The 21,780-nt window shown below is 46.8% G+C and overlaps 1 protein-coding gene across 8 annotated transcripts in view; it reads right to left on the minus strand.

Annotated features, from left to right (window-relative positions):
• Positions 1-1,201: 1,201 nt before the first annotated feature.
• The window catches only part of GFRA1 (GDNF family receptor alpha 1), a 196,225-nt gene continuing 175,646 nt past the window's right edge, over positions 1,202-21,780 (minus strand). For 7 of the 8 annotated variants that reach the window (XM_031682553.2, XM_031682554.2, XM_031682552.2 and 4 more), the window contains 2 exons: positions 6,152-6,205; positions 1,202-4,980 (listed from right to left, as the gene is read on the minus strand). In XM_031682553.2, the coding sequence (XP_031538413.1) occupies positions 4,825-4,980; positions 6,152-6,205 (210 nt within the window). In that variant the 3' untranslated portion in view covers positions 1,202-4,824. The remainder of the gene's footprint in view (positions 4,981-6,151; positions 6,206-21,780) is intronic. The other variant, XM_072971954.1, reaches the window with a different exon arrangement.

Raw genomic sequence — 21,780 nt, forward strand, 5'->3', positions numbered from 1 at the left:
GAGCCTGGGGACCCTGGGGGGCTGGGGCCGCGGTGACTGTTAGCAGGCTGTGGTTCTCTGCAGGCAGTTTATTGAAACAAGCCTTGCATGCCTTCCCCACCCCTCTGGGCTGGATCTCAGAACAATCAGAAGTGCAGGTGGTACATCCCATTGAGCAACCCGTGCTGTCTCCGGAAGGGAGGAAGAGCCCGTCGGAGAGCCCTGGAACAACAAAGGGATGCTTGGCGAAGATGCAGCAACGAGACAATCCCAGGGCTAAGAAGAGGGAGCTCAGGGGAGGGCTGGATGGATGAACTTTCTACTCCGGGATTAGCATCATCTTCAGATCGCCTGGCTCCTCGGAGAGACTTCTCTGTCTTCAAAAAGCCAGGGTTACGTGTCAAACAGGCATCCGATAGAATGAGAATTAATTTGAGTAGGACTAAATTTAGAATGATTGGGATGAAGGATTGATGGGAAGAGACTGTGAATTCTTGGGCAATAAGTAACGAGGGTGGGAACTGGGGTTATCAATAATCAGTATGACAGAGAATGGAATCAGCCAATATCTTAAGATAATTATCCTTGGGAAATGACGTGTCCCACTGAATACATCCCAGGATGGAGGCAGCGGCAAAGCCCACAGATTTCAGGCCTCTGCAGTGTGAATGGATTTCCGAAGAATAATCCTCTTGATCAAAGTCAAGAGGTATCAGATCTACACATGAGATGCTTATCTTAGGGATGAGAGAAAAACATAGCTTCTAAGGGTATCTAACCCAATTCCCAACTATTCTGTTGTTTTAGAATTTCTTAAAAAAAAAAAATTCCTTCCTCTGTCATCCAGCTACTACCTCTGGCTTGCTTCCTGCAAAGGCACTGATACTTCAAGGAACTCTGGCTGTTCTGTTGGGACAAGATGCCTATTTGGATCAGACCACATGATCCACTCCCCTCTAGTGTGCAGCCTCCTGTGGCACCTTGACTTTGTTTCCACTCTCCAAACCCCTCAAGCTCCATGCAGATGGGCCGTTTGGCCAACACTGTGCTCGGGCCATTGGTAATTCACTCTTGCCCCTTGTCATTGCTTTCTGGCCTTTCTTGAGACAGTGGGTCTCACTCGGTTTCATTTGTTCTAGCAAAGAGCAGGAGCAACACAGATCACAGGGGTACGAATCCAAGAGGGCAAGAACAGCAGTGAAAGAGAATGACAAAATGTGCATTCATTTAAGCGGTCATTTTCTGGCCCCCAGTTTATTGACTTGAATAAGTGGTGCATGTCTGACTCCATGAATGAAAACTTATTTTCCCCAAGACAGCTCCTCCGAGGCCACAATTTGGTAAATAATAACAACAGAAAAGCATTTTTGCTGGATTCTAAGAAAAGAATTTGCTAATTATATAAACTCGCGCTGCTCTTACATCTCTTTTCTCCCAGCACTTAGCACTGATTCACAAATGCTTCCGCTCTCCCACTCACGTAGCTCAGCAGATGGAGTGTTTGGGAGTGTCTGATCTAGAGTACAAAGAGCAGGCGGGAAATGGGGATGCGGCTGGAGGCGGCCCATCCTCGGAGCATGTGCAAGATAGGAGCGTTCTTCATACGGACCAGATCAAAGGCCACAGCAGCCCTGGAACAGCCCTGGCCTACATTTGATGATCTGATGAGCTTGAAGACACAGCTTCTAAAAACATTTTTTACTGCAGGGTAACGAATTGTTTAAAAAATTCTTTTAATGGAAACCACACTCTTACTAGCACACTTTGGATACAGTTGGCTGCCCTTCATGAAAAATAACCTATGTAACTAACAACTTATGCTTTTTCTACTAGAGGCTTGAGAAAAACCCAAATGTGGAAAAATAAATATTCAGATGGCGTTCTGAATTCCCTCTCTTTATTGTGCTCTTCTTCCTTCATGTGCTCTGTTAAAAAGACACTCAGACACCTCTCGCTCAAAGACAGTCAACATCAAGGTGGGCTGAATGTGCTTCTAATCAGTTTGACAATCTTGCCATTTTTTTTTCCCTCCGAAATGAGTCGGGCATAGCTATTCCTGATCTGGGAGCCATGGGCTCCATGGACATAAGTTCCTGTTTTTGTTCTGGCAAAACCAACTATAACCAAATCTCAGCAGGCAGCCGTGGTGTTTTGGTGTCACTCTCGATGCAGGGTCTGAAGGACAGGAAGCAGTGAACCATTTTTGCTTTTAGCACTGCAAGAGGAAGGCAAATAGGCAAAAGACTGAAGTCACCTGCCTGCTTCAGTACTGGGATGAATGGCGGTGTTTCTGGGCCACCGCGCCAAACTGAGATCACCCCCGAATGGCAGAAACATTTGCTTGGCATAATTTTATAAGGATCTCCCTAATGAGCTGTCACTGAACATCCCTCCCCCATTTATTTAATCAGTAATTTATTTTCCAACTGACGATCTGGTCTAAGATGCTTCTATCCCTGAAGAAAAATGAGATCGTTGTTGGTGAACGATGAGGCTTTTCAAAATTTAATTTATGTGTTGCACATCCATGCGGTCTTCACCGAAGGCTACCCTTGTTAGCTCGGATAATTCCCATTTCCTCTTTGGTCATCTGAAACTAATTAGAGCTGCTGTTTATTGCAGAAGTAATCAATAGCTTTCTACAGTAGATTACATAGAATCAGACCTATATGCAATTAGTCCAATGTAGATACACAGAGATACCTTAATTAAAACAAAATATACTCTGTACGGAGATACGCTCTCAGGGATGATTGGAATTCCAAGTATTTTGACACATTCAGTGTGTTTATTCAAAGTAAGAGTCTTTACGAAACCTTTTGCTCATCAAATCTGTTTGATGAATTTCCCTTGAAAACATTTTGAAGTGAAAAAACTCAGTACTTAGTATTATACATTTATGTTTATTAACATTTGGATATAAATGTACTTTAAACACCAATAGAGCTAAAAGACTATGCCTTCATCTTAAATTTAATAGACTTCCCACCCTAGCAATTGGATTAATTCTTACAAGGCAAACATCCGTGGGTAAAGGGAATTGGGATGAGATGTGAACACTGGGTTTCCTCCTCCATCCCCTCTACTGATGTGGGAAGAAGCTAATGCTTTGAGCACTCTGTTAAGGTGGGAATCTCCTCGTCTCTGTTCAGTTTGAGAGAAACATGGCTACTACTAGGACTTGATCCTTGTAGACTTCGAATCTCACCATTTCAACCAGACCTCCACTTCAAAAGTGCCCTCCTGGGTCCATTCATTTAAGGAAGATGCGATGGAAGATGACGTGCAGTTAACAAGCTGGATGCCTTATATCCAAAGTCCTGCTCTGTTCGGTGTATCTGTGCCAACTGACTCATCTCCACAGACCTAATGGTGACTCTCTTGATCCACAAACCTTCCTCCTTTTTTTGCAGAGTCAGTCACAGTCCATCATGGAGGACACAGAACACAGTGCAAGCAGAGTCCCAGTGACCTTCAGACCAAACTGCTCTACACAGCAGCCAAGCCATCAATGCTGGGAGTCAAGACAATCCTTAGGAAGAGAACTATGTACCATGGCATGGATCTGTTTCAGAAGGGATGGCAGGACGCCCTGTTCTCCCATCCCAGTCACAGCCGCCTTTGTCAGGTAACATGAAAACCAAGGTACTGGCTTGTGTCAACTGGCAAGGGTGCCATTAGACGGTGCAGAAATTTACAAGTGGCCACTGGCTTCCTCACGGGTATGCACACTTGCCTTTCAAGAAACGATAAAAGACAAGGCCTGGCTGCTCCGTTTCCTCCTGCCTGTCCGCAGTAATGTGATGCAGAGCTTCCTGCTGAAGCATGAGGCTCCTCAGAGTCTGCTTTTGAAGAGCTGTATTCGTGAAGTTAATTTCGGAGCGAACACTTCTTACGAGAGGAAAACAAGCTCCATGTGTTTGGTATTAAACCACCAGTAAAAAAATGAAGACAATATCATTACTTTCAAAATATAGAAAGCCAATAGTTGAAATCATTTAGTAGTAAAATTTTTTTTCTACATATAACCTCATACGTGTAAAGAATATTAGAGCGATGCTTCGGCTATATTTGACTCTTATTAGTTTGAGGGCTTCTCTCTCAGTAAGGCTCAGGAGAATGTCTCAGTGATCAAGGTTCCGTGAAGTCTCGCGCCCACTCTCACTCTCTGATTTGACTAGAAGACACACTACATTTGGATGTGACAGGTGTTTTTGGTTTTGGAGGAGAGTGCAGAACTGTTTACAGTACATAAACGTTAGCGCGGAAAATGCTCGTACAGATAGAAAGGTGAACATTGGTACAAGCTTGTTTGCACAAAAGTCCATCAAGATTGGATGAGAATCTTTGCTTTGTGACCAAAAAAGGCTTGGCATCCATGTACCGACAGCTGCAGTTGTGTCATCAGAAATCAAAGTTACTACATGAGCTATGGAGGATTCTTTAGAAACTCCTTCTCTAGCTAGCAAAGGCCAGAGTTCAGTTGTTAAAACCCTCATCCTCATCATCCTCTTGAAAAACCTGGCCCCAGCTGGCTTTACAGCCAAATTAACAAACTGCCCCTTTATAATACAGCATGCCCCAAAGCCTTTTGAGTCTGGAATGTTGCTCTGCATCGGGGATCCCATATAAGCCCTAAGGATCACAAGAAGCTTTCTTAAAAAAAAAAAAAAAGAGAGAGAGACAGAAAGAAAAAGAAAGAAACAAGTTCCAGTTGGATGAAACTGTTTTAGCAGTGTCTCAACTGAGCTCCTAAAACTGGAATTTCAGATATACAAGAGGACAGGAAACAGATAACTTGGTGTTTGTCTTTTTCACATGTCCGTATTTTTTTTTTAAATGCAGCTACAATGTTTCTGCCAAAGATAAAGATAATAGGGTGGACAGGGCAGTTACCACCAGGGCCAGCAGTGGGCTCAGACCGCAGCGTGGAGGAGCAGCCATTGATTTTGTGGTTATGTGGCTGGAAGCACCAGCGAGACCATCCTTTTCGTAATCACGCTGTAAGAAAGAATGTTTTCATTAGCATCCCTTGCATGTGTTTGCTCCATCATGGCATAATTTTAACCACACTCTTTCTCCTACCCCCACCCCCAACAAGCTAGATCACTCACCAAAGCTGACCCAAGATTTTACCCTGAGACTTCAACCTGCTGGCTTGTAGTTTTTACAAGAAGGGATCATGAATCTGGGTGACACAACCAGGATACTTTAGATGAACTGTGTGGCCAATGCCTGCTTCTTGTTTCTCTATTAGGGAGAATTAAAACCCACTTGGGGGAAGAGATTTGAGCCCAGGTATCCCCAGCATTCTTCACTCCCATACCCAAGGTCCCCCAGTAGGTGTGCAAATGGAACCAGTCTCCTTCCGGGAACCAGTGCCTGAGGAGGAACGCTCGCCATGTGTCCGCATCATTTAGGGGGAGCAGGAAGAATCATCTCAGAAAACGCCCAGGCTTGTACGCTTTCATGGTATGTAGAGTTGGGTCACGAATCGCACTGGAGACTGGCAGAGCAGCCAGTGGCCTTTCCCGCCATCGGCTGGCTCAACTCTAGACTTTACAGATGAAGGCCCTCGCCCTGCTTGTCAGTCACAGGGTCCCACCCAGAACCCAGGCTCCTGGACTCCCAGTCAGCACAGTGGTCCCTCTCCCAGATCAATTCCTTCATCCCCATCCCCAGCACCCGCTCAATTCCATAAGGCCACATCCTGCCACAGTGAGCTAGGGCTGTGACACAATCATCCACCCTCTCACTCGTAAATCGGGAAGGGTGACTCGGCCAGCTTTAGCTACTTCCGGTTGCTGTGGAGGTCAAAGGAGCAGTAGATGGAGGACATCGCGTAAGCAGCAAGCGTTGTTCCGTACCTTCTCTGTGTTGGATGAATTTATGTGACTGTGATCACAGAGATTCTTGTGGCACTGAGACAATGGTGTCTGTGCTGGTCCAGTTCTGAGATGAGGATCCCAGGACCCAAACTTGGTTCTCCCTTTGTGCACTAAAGATCTGAAGACTACACCTTGCTCAAAGGTCACAGGGACATCAAAGGTGACTCAGATTTTTTTCTGGACCTGAAATCTTGCTGTCTTTGAGCCCCTCACATCATATCCTGTCCCTGGGGCCCAAAGGCTATTTCTATAAATGCAGCGAGACTCAGAAAGAAACAACTTACATCAGAAAGACAGAGGTGTGTACTGCCCGACATATTGGATTTCAGCTTCTGTGCCTGGGAAGAGACAAACATACACACAAAATCACTAATATATAATATGGAAGAGTAATTACTGGTGATCTAGTAATCAACTGTCGAGGGCAGTGCCATTGATAGAAATATTTGAGCTACAACTGTAAGCCTGCACATAAATTCAGATTTTTCTAGTAAATCACATAAATAAAGAGATAACAGGTGAAAAAAATTTTAATAACCTATTTTCTTTAATGCCATATATTGCCATTCCAGCATGGAATCAATACAAAAAGTGATTAATGAGATACTCTACGTTCCTTTATTTTCATACAAAGTCCTCGAAATTGGGGTGTTTGATGGAGTACGTCTCAATCTGGACCTGCCCCATTTCAAAGCCACATTTCAAAGCCACTGCTCTGGCTGGTAGGGGCAGCCCAAGATCAGGTTATAAAGGACAAAGTTTCGGAGTCATTTACATTTTGAACTCATTCATAGTTCCGAACGTTAATGCTTAGGTAGTGCCTTCTAGGTAAAAATGTTACCATTAAAAAAAAATCTTCATTTATTAGTAATACAGAGGCAGGTCATCCTGAACTTGTGTGTTTGTTTATTTGTTTATTAGTTGTTCCAATCCACCAGCACGCACCAGACTATTTTCCAATGCTGAGCCCAGGGTGATATGACAAAAAGCATGCGGTGCCTGGGTTCATGGGGCTGCCCTCTAGTGGGTAAACCACCCAGGGATTGGGGGCTAAGGCACAGGGCAGGTCCCCTCCAGGAATCATGAAGGGCATGACAGCTCCGAGGTCCACCAATCTTCAAACTGCATCCAGGGCGGTTACAAGTTCCTGAGCTATGAGGCCTCTAAGTCCCCTGTTTCCTCACAACTGGAGCACGTCTCCCCTGGGCTTCGACCTGAGAGTTGAGTTGGAGGAAAGATTCCATTGCTCAAATAATGACAACAAAGACTGCTGACCCAATACAGCTTTCTTGTTTTGTAAAGGAAAGCAAATGAGAGTACAGAGACTTCAAGTGACTTATCCGAGGTCGCACGGTGATTTACTTGGAGGGTCAGGATTTAGACAGGTCTCTAAAACTCCTTTCCCGCTGTCCAGGGTTTCTCCAGGCAATCCTGGCATCCCTGGCTCTTCATGCTCTACCCGCCCCCAAAGTCCACACGAAGAATCCCCCCCGTAACCTCCACCCCCTGAAAAGAGGAGCCCTTCAGCAGCAAAAGACAGAGAGCTCTTTTACCAACAGGACAACCCTGGTTAAACATCACACTTGAATCTGTAAGTATCTGGGCCGCCAGCTCTGTGGGAAGGCACTGGCAGCCCGCCTGCTGCAGGAAGACTTCTGCAACTTGCTGAAGACATGCTAGGCTGAAATGACAGCATGTTCACCCAAGGAGTAATTTATTGACCATAATGCTACTTCGGAGGCATCATAATCTTTACCTGTATTTGCATATGCCAGCTGTGAATATGAAATAGAAACCTTTAAACAGGCATCAAGAAAAAGACACTGTGAAGCATCCCCAGGCTGTTCAAAGGTCACTAAATGTTATGTGTAAGAAGATCAGAGGGCAAATCAGAAGAGGGATTGAGCCTTACTCAGAAGCCTACTTATAATCTATATTAATAGCAACTCTGGCCCACTGCATTGTCACCTGCAGAGAAGAATATGTAGAACTTTGCCCATTTTATTTCTGTTCAAGATTGGAATTGTGCCCAGACACCAAAATGGCCCTAAAACATCACATTCTGTCTTTTCTAGGCCACGATCTACAAAAGACATAAACCCTTGCTAAGGGTCTTTGCATAACTAAGAAGTTTGCTGACATGTGCAGAGAAGGCAGCCTGGCTACTAGCATAGGACACATTATGCCTTCAAGTTGTTCCTGTGTTGTGGTCACAACTAAGCTGCACCTCCGTGTCCCAGACTACAGGGATCTGAGGGCCGAGTGGGCCTCCTGCCTCCTTTGTTCTATATGACTAGCGCCAACCTGCAGGGTTTTACTCATCCTGTACATCCTCGGAGGGACTCACTAGCTACACGTCTCAGTCATTTTGGGAACCTGTTGAAGTACTAATAAAATGTCCATCTGTTCCATGGTTAGAAAGGGGCTTCCACCAATGGGCTAGGAAAGATCTCTACCTTAACTGACTTTCTGAAGTGGACTCTGCCTCTGTGTAGGTAGAATTCTGGTCCTCACTGGTCACGGAGAGTTCAACTCTGCACAGGATTACAGTCGTACAACAGGGAAGACGTGTCCGGGTCAGAATTCCCAGGCTCTTGCCTTTGCTCTGAGAATGGCTGGGATGACTGCTCAATCACACAGGAAACGCCACTGAGACCAGCGCCGAGTCTGTGACGGCTCCGGGCTCTTCTTCCCCCAAAGCAGGCATCTTGCTGGCCTCTCCCTAAAGCAAACGGTCAGCCTCTGGCCTCGTGTCCCTGAAGCCCCATGGGCTCCCCTAAAGCTGGGGGCAGCAGCTCCAAGCACATCTGGCCTTGAGGACCACTCTGGATGAACTGCTGAGTGAGGGCAACCATGTGCCGCCAGGGCCTCTGCAAATGCTCTGAGAAAACGCCTTGTCTCCTGTCAAACAGCCGCCCAACCCACAGAAGCACTCAGCACTCCAGAGGCTTAGCAGTGCACGCACCCAGGCCCTGAGATTCTCTGCTCACGTGGTGTATTAACTTTCCACCGAGCCTCCCACTCAGAGGTCTGGGGGGCTGGGGAAGCCCCTGGACTGCAGAGACGGAGCGGAGCAGCCCCGAGTTCCATGTGAACCTCGCATGAACCACAGTAAGGTCTGTGAGTGTGAACAGAAAGCAACGAGCAGGTGTTAGCAGTTGTTGGAAGGGCAGGCAGCACGTGGGTAAAAGAATCGAAGGACTGCACATAGATAGGAGATCTTTTAAAATCCCACACCAACCCCCGGGGTGCATATTACGAGATGAGGGCCAGGAGGTCTGCTGTTTGGACTGAAAGGCACCAGCTGGTTGTCTGGTGCCTCTAAAGTTGGTAAGCTGCAGACAGAGGGGCAGAGCCTGGGAATCCAGGCCTGTGTGGGTCTAGCTGGTAGCGTGTCTATAAGTCCTGTATGCAGTGTGAACCCCTCCAGTGACCATTGAGGGTCAGAAATCTAGCTATGCCGATCCAGAGCCCACTTTCAGAAGCCTGAGCGACCTGCTGGTTCCACATTTTAAAGGCTTTTATCCTGAGCGTTTGTGAAAACACCATCAAGCTATCACTGTCTTGCTAGTCAGGTATGATAAATGCAAGCATATAAAATTACAGGGCATCCCCCACTTCATCTCCTGCAAAGAGCATTTACATATTGTAAGCATTGTCTCAGTTGATGAAAATTGGGATGGTCCCAGGAAAATTAAAAACAAACAAACAAACAAACAACTTCTGGGATCTTGCAAGGTATAAGTTAGAACCTGGAAAAGCACCTCGTATCACTGAGTCCCAAACCAGTAAAACCAAGCGTGTAATAATGGAACAAGTTCTGTTGGCAAGCCCTCCAGCCCTGCTCATTAACAGAATAGGCAGGGGCCCAACATAGGGTGTGGCCAGCCCAGACCTACCTAGACACCAATCCTTACAGCTTGCAGCTTTAAATATGATATCCCATAAAAAAGGGAGGGATAAAGAAGAAGAGAAGAGAATGGATTTCACTTTTTCTAAGAGTCCACTTTCACCGTTGTTGCAACATGCCGGAAAATAAACTATTTAATCTCTTCTATGAAAGAGAATTTCATAACAGCTAATTCATAGTTACGTGGTTATAGGGGAAGCTACCCAAGTCAGAGTCAAGAAACACCACCACGAAAACCCAGTCCCACAAGGTTTTCATCCTGAGAAGGTGAAAAGGATACTGGAGAAGCCCGTCCCCAAACCAGTAGCTTTGTTACCATTCTGGAAAACCAGGGAACCTGCTCTTTAGACTCTTCAAAAGCCTTGTCCCCCAGCAGTATTATAAAACTGTCACTGGCAGTAATTCCCAGGTCCAGGCTCGTCACGTAATAGAATTTCCACGGCACTATAATTGCGAGGCCAGACCTCGCCAGTCCCTGGCACTAGAGGGTTAATAAATGCATTAGATGCTGTTAACCTCTGTTACCTGGAGTCAGACTGATGACTCTCCTGCTTCCTAGCCCTGTGACTGGCATTTGGAAAGCCTGCCTGGTGCCCAAGGCTCTCCTGTACAGGACGCCCAGGCACCCACATAGTTCATAGCTCTCGGTCAATCCCACTCAACCGGCACCGCATGCACACATGAGCTCTGCCCACAGTGGGCTCTCCCCGAGCCTCAGGTCAGGTCAGGCTTTGGAGCTGCATGCTTGTTGTTTATGGGACTGATGACTTAATAGTGCTCCCACCCGGAGCCTGGCCTTTGCCGCCCCAGGACTCCATTTCTGTAGAGAAGCCAGTGTTTCATCTCGGGTTTCTAGGCAGCTGTCAGCCAGCAGGGCATGGAACATTTCTCTACTCTCCTCCATGTAAAAGAAAAGCCAGTTTCTGCTCTACCTCCAGAAAATAAAACCAGAGGAAGTTGCTCTATCCAATAGCAACAGATTGTCCAGGCTGCAGCCAAATGGTCATAATTAATGATGCTTCTGGTTCTTTTCTCCCTTGCTTTACTGATGAGAGAGATTTGCTATATTAAGAACCTGTTTGCTTAATGACAGAATACAAGCAATAAACAGAGAAATACACAGACTGTAAAATGCAATCAACTTTGCTCTCCAGCACTCAGTAAGTACCAAGCTGCATCCATCACACTTGTCAATACCAGTTTATTAGCATACGAGTCTCTTCTGTAGCACAAATTGGACCTTTGCTAGGGAACACCGTCGCATGAGTTGTTTCTGAAATAGTCCAGAACTCAAAGCCATTTCTCAATTGAAAACTCCGCATCTTACCTTTTCTTGTAAGAAAACATAAGATGGGTGTGTACCTAATTTGAAGGCTAACTGAGCAAAGTAATCATTTATTACGTTTTCATTTTTCACATTGCATTGTCATAAAATAGATTCACCCGACTATAGACTTTTATGGGTAGAATTTACTATATAACAATTCTATTGTGCTCTTGATACATATTTGCCCAAATTAATTTCTACACACACAAATAAAAAGAAAAAAAGAAGGTGCCTGCTTAGTGAATCCAAGCTAAGTAATGGTGGTGTGTCCAGTGTGCTGTAGTCTTACACTCTTCAGCTTTTTGGATTTTTCCTGGTGGATCTAGGAGAGCCAGAGGAGGTTTTATTTCTGGTCTGGTCACAAGCAGTTAGTCAGTCTTTCTAAAATCCCTGTCACTGTCTATTTTGAAATTCACCTTCCTGGTGTTTTTCGCTTTTCCTACGAACTTGTTAACAACCTCTTGCAACCACCGGTCTGAATAATGTGTAGTCAAGTCGGCTGCGGAAAACAAGTGGCCACGTAAATAAGGGCTCTACACTGAGCCGCTGGGCCTGGGCATTCGTCTTTCAGAGCCGTGCTCAGCAGGGCATGCACTTCTTCCACGCCGATCTCTGCCAGCCCCACGGGTCCAGGCACAGGCTGGAGAGGGGCCGAGGGGCTGTGAGGAGAGCAAGAGTGAGACTGGGGGAGTTGGAGATAATTCACAGGCAGGTTTTCTGCCTTGTCTCTTCTACTTGCTTCCTCCAAGACAATGTGTCTGCATGTTGCCTGAATGTCAGCCAAAAGGTTTGCATTACATTAAGCTCTATGAAGGCCTCATAAAGACATTTCACTCAGCACAGGTTTAGGAAGGCCCACCGGGTGCCAAGTTTAGTTAGTCTGGCAGCCTCCCGGCAGGCTGAGCCTGGTCACGAGAAGGGGATGGGGAAAGGTTTGGAGGCCTGAAATCATGCCTCTTTACCCAAGGAAGAGTAGGCTCAGATCCTAGTTGGCTGTTTTGACGAGGCCTCTAACACCTGGAGTTCAGTGAACTGAAATGAGGTCAGATTGTGTGTGTGTGTGCATGTGTGTGTGCGTGTGTGCGTGTGCGTGCGGCGCTGGTGGTGGTGAGATTGGATGATTTCACTTAACATAACATCTTCCAGATTCATTCATGTTGTTGCATATTACATGGGTTCTTTCTTTTTTAAGGCTGAATAATATTCCATTGGATGCACTATATCAAACATTTTAATTTAAAATTTGAGTATCACTCTCTGACTGATTTTCAGATACATGACCAAGGTCACTTTCTTTACAAAAGTTTTTTAAAGAAACAGTTTGCTGATTGGAATTCCCTGACTTACATGTTCTGCATGACCTATGCCTACGATTCACAATCTACAATTTCCAGTTTTCATTTCTTTAAAGCAGGAGTGACAATTGCTTGATACCCGCTGGGGAATCTCAGTGCAGAATCTTTCTACATTTTTACAATTTTTCTCAGTCTTTTACAGTTATCTTGCCCACACCTAATCCAAAGTTCTTTTTTTATAAGGAATTTCTAATGTATATTTAACTTAATTTTCATTGAAACAAATGGGCTTTCTTTTATGTTCCTATTTCAGTCGTTCATGTAATATTTAATTCAATTATGTAAGCAAAATACCAAATACAGCAGCACCCAAAGATTGAAGACAAACGCACCTGAATCTTTTAAGCCTGCGTCTTCACTGGAGAGAGCAAGGGGCCAGGCGAGCAGGAGAGAGCCTGCTGGCTTGGGGCATTCAGCCTGCCTTGGGCATCTGATGTTTGGAGGGGAATGGCGGAGAGGCTGACTTTTTGGTGAGTTGGCTAAATGACAGTCAAGAGACCTCCTACTATGATTTAGAACTTGCTCCTGGTCCCGGCTTGATTGATATGGTATGATAAAAAGAACACACGTCCTGGCTTTTCAACTGTGATTATAAATGACCCCCATCCTACTCCCCACCTCACAGAGGTGTTGTGAGAAGCAAACGTCATACTTGGGGAGGAAGCCCTTTTAAAATCCGAGTTGCTGTTGATGAGCTCTTGGCCTCTCCATGGTCCCGATGCTGGGTGTTGTTGGATTCCAGCAGGGGTGGGAAAGATGCAAAAACTTAATAAGCTAGCTTGGCTTGTGAACGTGATATTGAATAGAACTGGCTCGTGATCTTCTGTGTTTCCTTGGATTTAAAAATGAATACAATGAAAGAGATACAGGCCTGTAAGCTACACCAACAGTCCTCCACTAGCTCAGCAGTCCCCCGGGCTTGCCTGTCCGTCTCCCACACACCGTAAAAGGATGTCCGCAGCTCTGCTCCTGTAACTCAACACTAATGGCAGGCTGGCAGGGAGCTCTTTGTGCAGACACTGTCTACGGCAGGGAGCTCAACCCGGCACTCAGGCTGGCCTTTCTTCTTTCCCTAACTTCATAAGATCATCTTACACTATTTTGCTTTTCCCCAAGTTGGGGCAAACACTGGTTGCCAGCTCCATTAGAGAACTGTGTGTTTTTGTTCATGGTTAACTTGCCTGGTGAGAAAAATATTCAGACACGAAGCAATTACGAGCTGCATTTGAGAAAATTATGCCCAATTACCAATAAGATTATGGCAAACAATGTGTGAAAGATGTTTTGGTTTGGGGTTGGGGAAGTGTTTGGTAGAGCAAACACTCAGTGATCCTGCTGTAAAGGTAGCCAGGGGGACGGCCCCAAGAGGGAACATTTGTTTTCGCAAAATGTGCATTTGGAAATGCAAGTGCGCAGAGAGCAGCGGTCTCCGACGAGAAGCGCATGAGGCCGATCTCATCAGACACGCGTCCTCATCACCATCAGATAATATTTATTAAGCCTCTCATTCTCCTGTGCATTTATGTGCAGCTGAGTGCAGCCCAGTAATGGCTCGGTGACTTATGGTGGTAACTAAGGTTTGATTAAAACGCCAGGTCTGGAGACAGCACGGACCTGGGCCTTTTGTTCATTCCCTGCTTGAGAAGATGGCGCACTCATGGTGCTGCAAAAAACGAGCGGGAAGCGAAAAATCTGAAAACTTCTAAAGAAACTGTGCTTTCAGTAGACAGAGGAAAATATTCTGGAAAACAGAGGAAAACCAAGGTAGACCAACAGTGACAGTGACTGGGATGTGACTGTTACTAACAGCCTCCATTGATAACAACCCCGTCCACATTTTACTCAATACTCCCATGGACTCAAATGATTTTCTGAGGGGGGCACTCGCCTCGTGTGCAGATCAGGAGACAGGTTCAGAGAGGTTGAGACTTGCCCAAGCCCCCACAGGTCAGAATGGCTGTGCTGAGATTTGAATCCCTTTGACTTCAGTCTCTTCTAAAACCCATGCATACCGCCTCCGCGCCAGACACGGGACACGTTATCTTCCATGGTCCTCAGATCAACCCTTAGAAGTAGCTCCCGTTACCCTGCTGACACCTGAGGGAGGTTCCGAGAGGGGCAGTAGTAAGCCCGGGGTCACACAGCCCACGTGGACAGGGCCCACAGGGACAGAGCCCCCCGAGGCAGCCTGCAGCCAACCCAGGGGCTGCTGAGGGGTCAGAGGTCAAGCCGGGCCAGACAGTCTTTGCCTCCCTCCCACCCTGAGAGGCGGGCACCCCTCATGTCACACCTGAAGTCCCCGCACTCAAGGGACAGGCACTCTGGGGAAAACACCTGTGTATCTTCTCACTGCCCAACGTCCTCGGCTTCTTCTCTAGATGGTCTGGTCCATGATGTGACTCCTCTGGGACTCAAATATGAGGGGCACAGGGGAGGGGAGCCCTTGCTGGAACCTCACCCCCAAGAGAACCAGAGCCATTTTCCGCCCACAAGTGAGTTTAAGCGCGAGGCCGAGACTATTATTCAGGGAGGCGTGGCTGGTTAGAGTCCTAAGGATGGAGGTCAGGAGGGGATACAAGAAATTGGATTTATTTATAGTATGTGATCTAAGTGTGCTCAGAGGTATTCTCATAGGTTACCCAGAACAACAGAGCATATTTATAGCCAAGATGGTGCAGACGTCCTGTTCCTTTTTATTAAGCATGTTTATTACCCAGCAATTGGGTTAAGCAATTCTCCAACTGCTGAATTACTATCCCTCTGATGGGCCAGCTCACTGCCCTCTGGACCACAGGAGCAGGTGGCCTAATGGCTTTTCCTGGGATGCACTGAGGGGGCCTAGTCTTCCCATTCCCGTCGTTAAGTGGTTATTCTCAGTTTGGGAGAAAAGTGGCAAAAAAAAAATGTTTAGGAGAAGACATCATAAATGGGTGATCATAAAGAACTGCTTCCACTTCAGCCACTTCCGCAGGGCACACATCCAGTGTGAGGCCCAGGTTCATTCCCCACGTGAATCTGGGGGTAAAAGTCAACAAATGGCCCCTGCGTACAGGCTCCTTCTGTCCCGTGGTCAGCACAGAACAAGCAGGGGGAGAAAGGAATGATAAAACAGTCACTGTGCTGGAGGCCCGGTTATTATGTTGGAAGAATTTTAATTTGTCTAATTATCACAGCCCTCCTAGGTGGTAGTTCTCATTACTCCCAAATTACAGATGATGAATCCAAGGATTAAGGAGATTAAACTGCTCTCCATTGTAGTCCAAAGGAGGGCTTGATTTTTTTGTAGCAAGAAATCTGATCCTTCAATATTTTCTACTCTTAAGCACCGCAGTCCCTTTTTCTTAAAAAAGCAACTTTGAGAAATAACCACGCCACTGCTCGCCCATTGTCTGCATGATCCCTTGTCAAGCACCGGCACAGTCAATGTTCGAGTTACATTATCTGAAGGTGAGCTTGGTTTTGGAGTAAAATAAATGATGGTGTTGCCTCGATTCTCCATAGGATCTCAGAATCACTAAGTGTTCCCCACCACCACGTTATAAGGCAGGGGGTGCCATGTGCTGGGGCAGGGACCACATGAGGACAACAGCTGAAGCCTGGAGCCAATGCCTGTCCCTGGGCAGCAGGAATGCCTTCCCACTGTGGCTCTGCTGCTGAGATGACCATGACCTGGCAAAAGATACCCAAATGCCGCTGGGATGGAAAGTCAGTAGCATTTGGAAAGCTGCACCCAAGCAACACCAAATTTCCACTAGAAATTCTCTGGGGCTGATAAAGAAGGGTGAGGCAACTAGAGCGCTGATGGGAGCCAGGAAAGCAGGAAGCTCGTATCATTTCAGGGTCATGCAAGAGAGGGGTTGCACCACCTGCAGGTGATTTCTCCCCTGCTTCCTTCTCAGGCAGGCAGTTCTGAGTCAGCCTCCCCTCCCATGCCATCCATGTAACACACACAGCTGTTTAAATCAAAGAGAAGAAACGGGTTGTGAGCCCCAAGTCCCTGGACTGCACCTCCAAGGGGATGGAGTCCAGCGACACAGGAATTCCACTGACTGCCATTCCTCTGTATCAGAAACAGGGCTCTGAGCCACAGCTGGTCCACCTGAGCAGCACACTGCGCCCAAGCATCCTAGGACAGCATTCCCGGGGTATGCGCGACGTGCTCCATGGTAAGTAATCGTGTTTGTGTACCTGGCCCCGGGCCTCCTCTTTCACCACCTGTAGCTGCCTGACAACGTACCCCGGAAAATCCCAGAAATACAACACGAGCTTTAATTTCAAGGACAATGTGACATAAAGCCTTCTGCCCGATGTGATATGCTAACACTGTTATTATGCGTAATGATAGTGTACAATTATAGGACAATGTAGGGCTCCCCATTTTACCACTTAATTCACAGAATGGCGAAGTGAGGGTTATCTGGAGGCATGGATAACAGACTTTATTAGAGTTAAGAGCTGGGGTTGAAGCAGTGAGATCAAAGAGCCATTTGGAAAAAAAAAAAAAAAACCTTCTTAAGAGAAAACCAATTCACTTCCTGTTCCTGATGAAGCTCTTCTGGCCTAGCTGGGGCTCACCTGGTGGTGGCAATAGGTGCTTCTAACCAGAGAAGATTAGGGATAAAAGAGGGAAAAAAGAAGAGAAATTACAACTCGGAGATACTCTGTGTGCTTCGTTTGCAAGGCTTTGTGGTTGAGAAAAAGAGATGCCACAATCTGCCTTTGTTGAAAAGGTGACATCTGGGTTCATTAAAGGTGTACAATAGATTTTGATAAAGGCTATTTTTCTAAGTCATTAAATCGGCTTTCAGGAACTTTACATGCTCCTTCATTTGAACAATTATTAAATGATAAAATGGAATTGCACACTTGCTAAAACCGTAATCTGAAATTTTACAGCCAGCTATAAAATGCTATATTATTAAACTAGACTGAAGATGCTCAAGCCCATTACAACTTTTTAAATGAATTATAAAACCCTTTACTGCTGATAAAATAATCTTAAATTACAGTATTGTGTATTCTAACAATATGTTGAACCAAAGTTTGCTACAATGCAAATATGCCAATCACAAAGAAATCATTATTTGAATTACGTTTGCAGAAGCCGGAAATCTGATAGCATCTGATTCAGCAAGGCAGACAACACCTGATGTTTGCAGGCTGGGCGGGACAGCTGTCCCCTGAGAGCAGTGCCTTTCCCCACATTCCTTAGACCACAGAACCAGCCAACAGCCAGAGCTTCTCACGTTCCAAGGCTGTACAGGCAACACTTAGCAGGGCCCTGGGGATGGAGGAAATGCTGATGGTAATAGCAATCTTTTCCCTTTAAGGTCACCCCATAGGTGAGATTTTTTTTTAATGTCAAACGTTTTGTTGCTGAGTACCTGCCACTTACCTGTATGCTATGGGCTGAACTGTGTCCCTCAAAAATTCATATGTTGAAGTCCTAAACCTTTAGCACTTCAGGATGTCCCTGGGGGTCACATATGTGACTGTGGAGGGGGACAGGGTCTTTAAAGAGGTGCTTAAGTTAACACGAGGTCATTAGGGCGGGCCCTCATCCAGTCTGCCTGGTGTCCTTATACGAAGAGGAAATTTGGACACACAGAGAGACACCAGGGTGTGCACACACAGGGGAAAGGCCATGTGAGGACACAGTGAGAAGGTGGCCATCCGCAAGCCAAGGAGAGAGGCCTCAGGAGAAGCCAAACTTGCTGACACCTTGACCTTGGACTTCCAGCCTCCAAAACTGAAGTATACTTCTCTTGTTTAAGCCATCCCGTCTGTGGTGCGCTGTGATGGCAGCCCCAGCAAACTAGCACAGCCTATGACACTGCACTCTGTGACACAGGGCGACACGCACACGTACCGACTAGGAGGCATGGCCTCCAAGACGAAATCCCTATTTTTGGGGTACCAGTAGGGTTTGAATACCCAGCTGAAAATGCATTCTGGCACACTGGACCGTGTGGCAGCCTTAACAGAGCAGCACCCAATCGTGAGCCCCGAATTCAAGCACTCTCCTGGATGGAGGGCTTTGAAAACGCTCTATAAGCACTTATTTCAAAAAGTGTTTTTACAATAGTCTATTTCCTCCCAGGGCTAACGTGGGTGGATTCTGGGATGCAGCTTCCCTCTGAGCTCATCTGCTGGCACCTAAAGCCGGGAAGATTAAGTCCTAGGAGGCCACTGGCAGCCTCTCCACGCTGCAAGTAGCCGGGCCCACCACACGGGGCCCCGGGCCACTTGGTAGTCTGCTCCAGAGCTCTGCCGGGATGCCGCCAGGGGAGCCCAGAAGCAGCCTGGGTGGGGGGCCTGCAGCTTCCCACTGCTGCTAGGGGAAGACCCCCTCCAGCTCATTTCTCCTGGAGTGGGGACACAAACTCTCTCTCAGCAGGAGAGCATTATGCAAGGGAAACGCGAGATGTAGCCAAGATCTGGAATTTTTTTCTATGAGACAAAAACAACAGTGGGTGCTCGGAAACATTGTGTAATACAATGATGGTGGAAACCTCACAAAAACCGTAAACCAAGCAGCACAAATAACATGCAGCACCGAGGAAATGGCCTCCAGAAGTCAGAGTCGCTGACATCCTGCACATGTGCTGAGGGCTCGGTGTTGACCCGCCTGGCACTGGCCTCGCGGTCCAGTTGATCCCAGCCCCTCCTAAAACTCCCCCATCCTCAAAGTCCATGTGTGAGAAACCCAACCGTGGTTAGGTAGAAGCACTTCCGTCCACTCTGATTGTCTGGCAAGAGCCTCCTCCGACACGTCACCTGCAGGGCACTCATTCCAGGCTCTGGGCAGGTGAGACCATCACTCAGAGAAGGGTGAGGCCGTGAGGCCCCGCGGTCTCCTGCAGGTCCCCGGGTGATGGGAACCAGGTCGAGAGCCACAGTCAACATCACCAATGGTTCTCTCTCCGGGTCTCATTCTGAGAGGGGTGTTTCCTTGGGAAAACTTGTTCAAACGTCCCAGACTGAGCATTCGGTGGTCACCAAAGCCCCTTTTCATTGCTCTTGCTGGCACGACTTGGGCAAGATTTGGTCCAATGCAGCAATCTGCTCCTACATCTCCTAAGCTCCTTACCACGTAAGTAGAAGGAGACCTGAAAAGACTCTGAAGAGCCCCCATTCCCATGTCAGGAGAAAGGAAAGGGGGTTTTGAGGCACCCTCGTTTCCTGGGCAGTGGTGCTCAACCAGGTGCGGTTCTGTCCCGCAGGTACATGTGGCTATGTGTGGGGACATGTTTGGTTGTTATAACTGGGGGAAGGGGCCAGTGGCATCTAGAGGACAGGGGCCAGGGTGCTGCTCAACATCCCACAAGGCACGGGACAGCCCCCAAAGCAAAGACTCACCAGGCCAAAAGGCCAACAGGGCCGAGATGGAGCAAGCCTGACCTGGGGAACGGTTCAGTATTCATAGCATAGCAAGAGGTCACTAAACAACTTTTATTGAAGTTTCCAAAATTGTGCACAGTGTGCAGCCCAGCTTCAGCAAAGAATGCCAGGGAAGCAAGTGACTTCCCCTGGAGAAGCATCCACTGAACTCTTTTTTAAAACCATCACTCGGACAAGGCCTCATCTTTCCTCACCTGCTCTACAGGTGCAAAGCCCCAGGGGCCACCCATAGAGCAATGCACAGCTCAGCCTGGCCCCTTGCTGCACTTCTCTGTTACTGAAGGTGGGACAAAGGGGCCAGGGATACCCAAGTGCCAAAAGCCCCCTGAAGCTCACAGCTAGACGAAAACTTCCTTTGCATCACCTCTGAGCTGGGCACTGCCCTGAGAATGCTTGACGTGCAGGACCACGTTTGATCCTCATCACACCCAATGATGCCCTCCTACTGCCATCCTCATTTCACAGATGAGAAGACTGAGGCAGAGAGGATCAGTAACTTGCCCCAGGTTTCGTGACGCTGGTAAGTGGGGAAGTGAGGCCATGCTCAAAATTTCAACTCCAGCTTCCTTATGAGAAGTTTCACAGTATGTCCCTAGAATTAAAATTAAAGTTCTGCTAACTTTTGTTCCTGGTTCCTGGGAGATAACTTCTAAATCCCTGGAAGTTCATGAATGACAGGAGTGCCTTGGTCATGATTTTGGCTAAGATTATGGTTATGGTTATCGTTAGACCAATCATGGGTCAAGGGGTTGGGGCTCTGAGCCACGTTGAGGTCAACCTTCTGACCTCCAGGGAGCAGATACGAAGGGAAGACTGCATTCAGTCGCATGCCCAGTGGCTGAATCAACCATGGCTCAGTGGAGCCTCCTGGTGGATGAACACTGACGTGCTGGGAAGGTGGCACCCCTGATTCCACAGGAATTCCACAAGTAGAGGGCAAGGAAGCTCTCCGCTGGAGACCCTCCCAGACCTCAGCCTAAGTATTACCTCCTTTGGCTCATTCTGATTCATATCCTTTACAATAAACCTGTAAATACAGTGCTTTCCTGAGATCTGAGCCATTCTAGTGAACTGAAACTGAGGGGGTCATGGGAACACCTGACTTTGTATCCAGTGGGTCAGAAGAGCAGGTGGCCTGGGGACTCCGGAGGTACGGCTGGCATCTGAAGGGGGACAGTCTGGTTGGGGACAGTGCCCTCCACCTGCAGCGTCTGTGCTCACTCAAGGGGCTGGCGTCAGAATGGAGCTTTTCTGCAGGACACCAGTTGGTGTCAGAATAGGCATCATTACCTTTCTTTATGCTGGTTTATGAACCAGTCTGGCACCTCCATCTGCCAGATGTTCAACCAGAATTTCGGAACTGGTTGACTCTCTATTGAATGAATAACATTCACTACCAGAAACAAAAAGGTAAGTGGTCTGATTTAGGTATTACAGTGCAGCCAGTTAAAATGCATAGAGGGGAACAAGCCGTTGTCTGATTCCTCCTCTCCTGATCAAGCCTCTGTGTCTCAGGTCTATTGTCCGAAAAATGGGAATATTATAGCACTGACTTCATGAGGTTACTGTCAGAATTAAATTAGTTTATACATATATATATATACACACATACATACGTGTGTGTGTCTATATACACATATATAATGTGCTTAGGACAATACTTGATCCATGGGAACTACTACATGCATATTTATTAAAACAAAACCGTAAAAAGCAGAGGTGATGTAAGTTACCAAAGCAAATAGTTCTGGGACCCATCATATGATTAAGATTGCCTGTAATGTTTCCCAAAGTGAGGCTGGGGACCAGTGGTGTATAGGACACTATTTAGGTGGCACACAAACTTTTTTTTATTGTTTTAATTTTAAAATGTATACAGTGATTTCAATAGAGAGAGAACTATTGCATTCATTCACACGT

This window comes from Vicugna pacos, chromosome 11 (genome assembly GCF_048564905.1).
Source record: "Vicugna pacos chromosome 11, VicPac4, whole genome shotgun sequence".
Lineage (NCBI taxonomy): Eukaryota > Metazoa > Chordata > Mammalia > Artiodactyla > Camelidae > Vicugna > Vicugna pacos.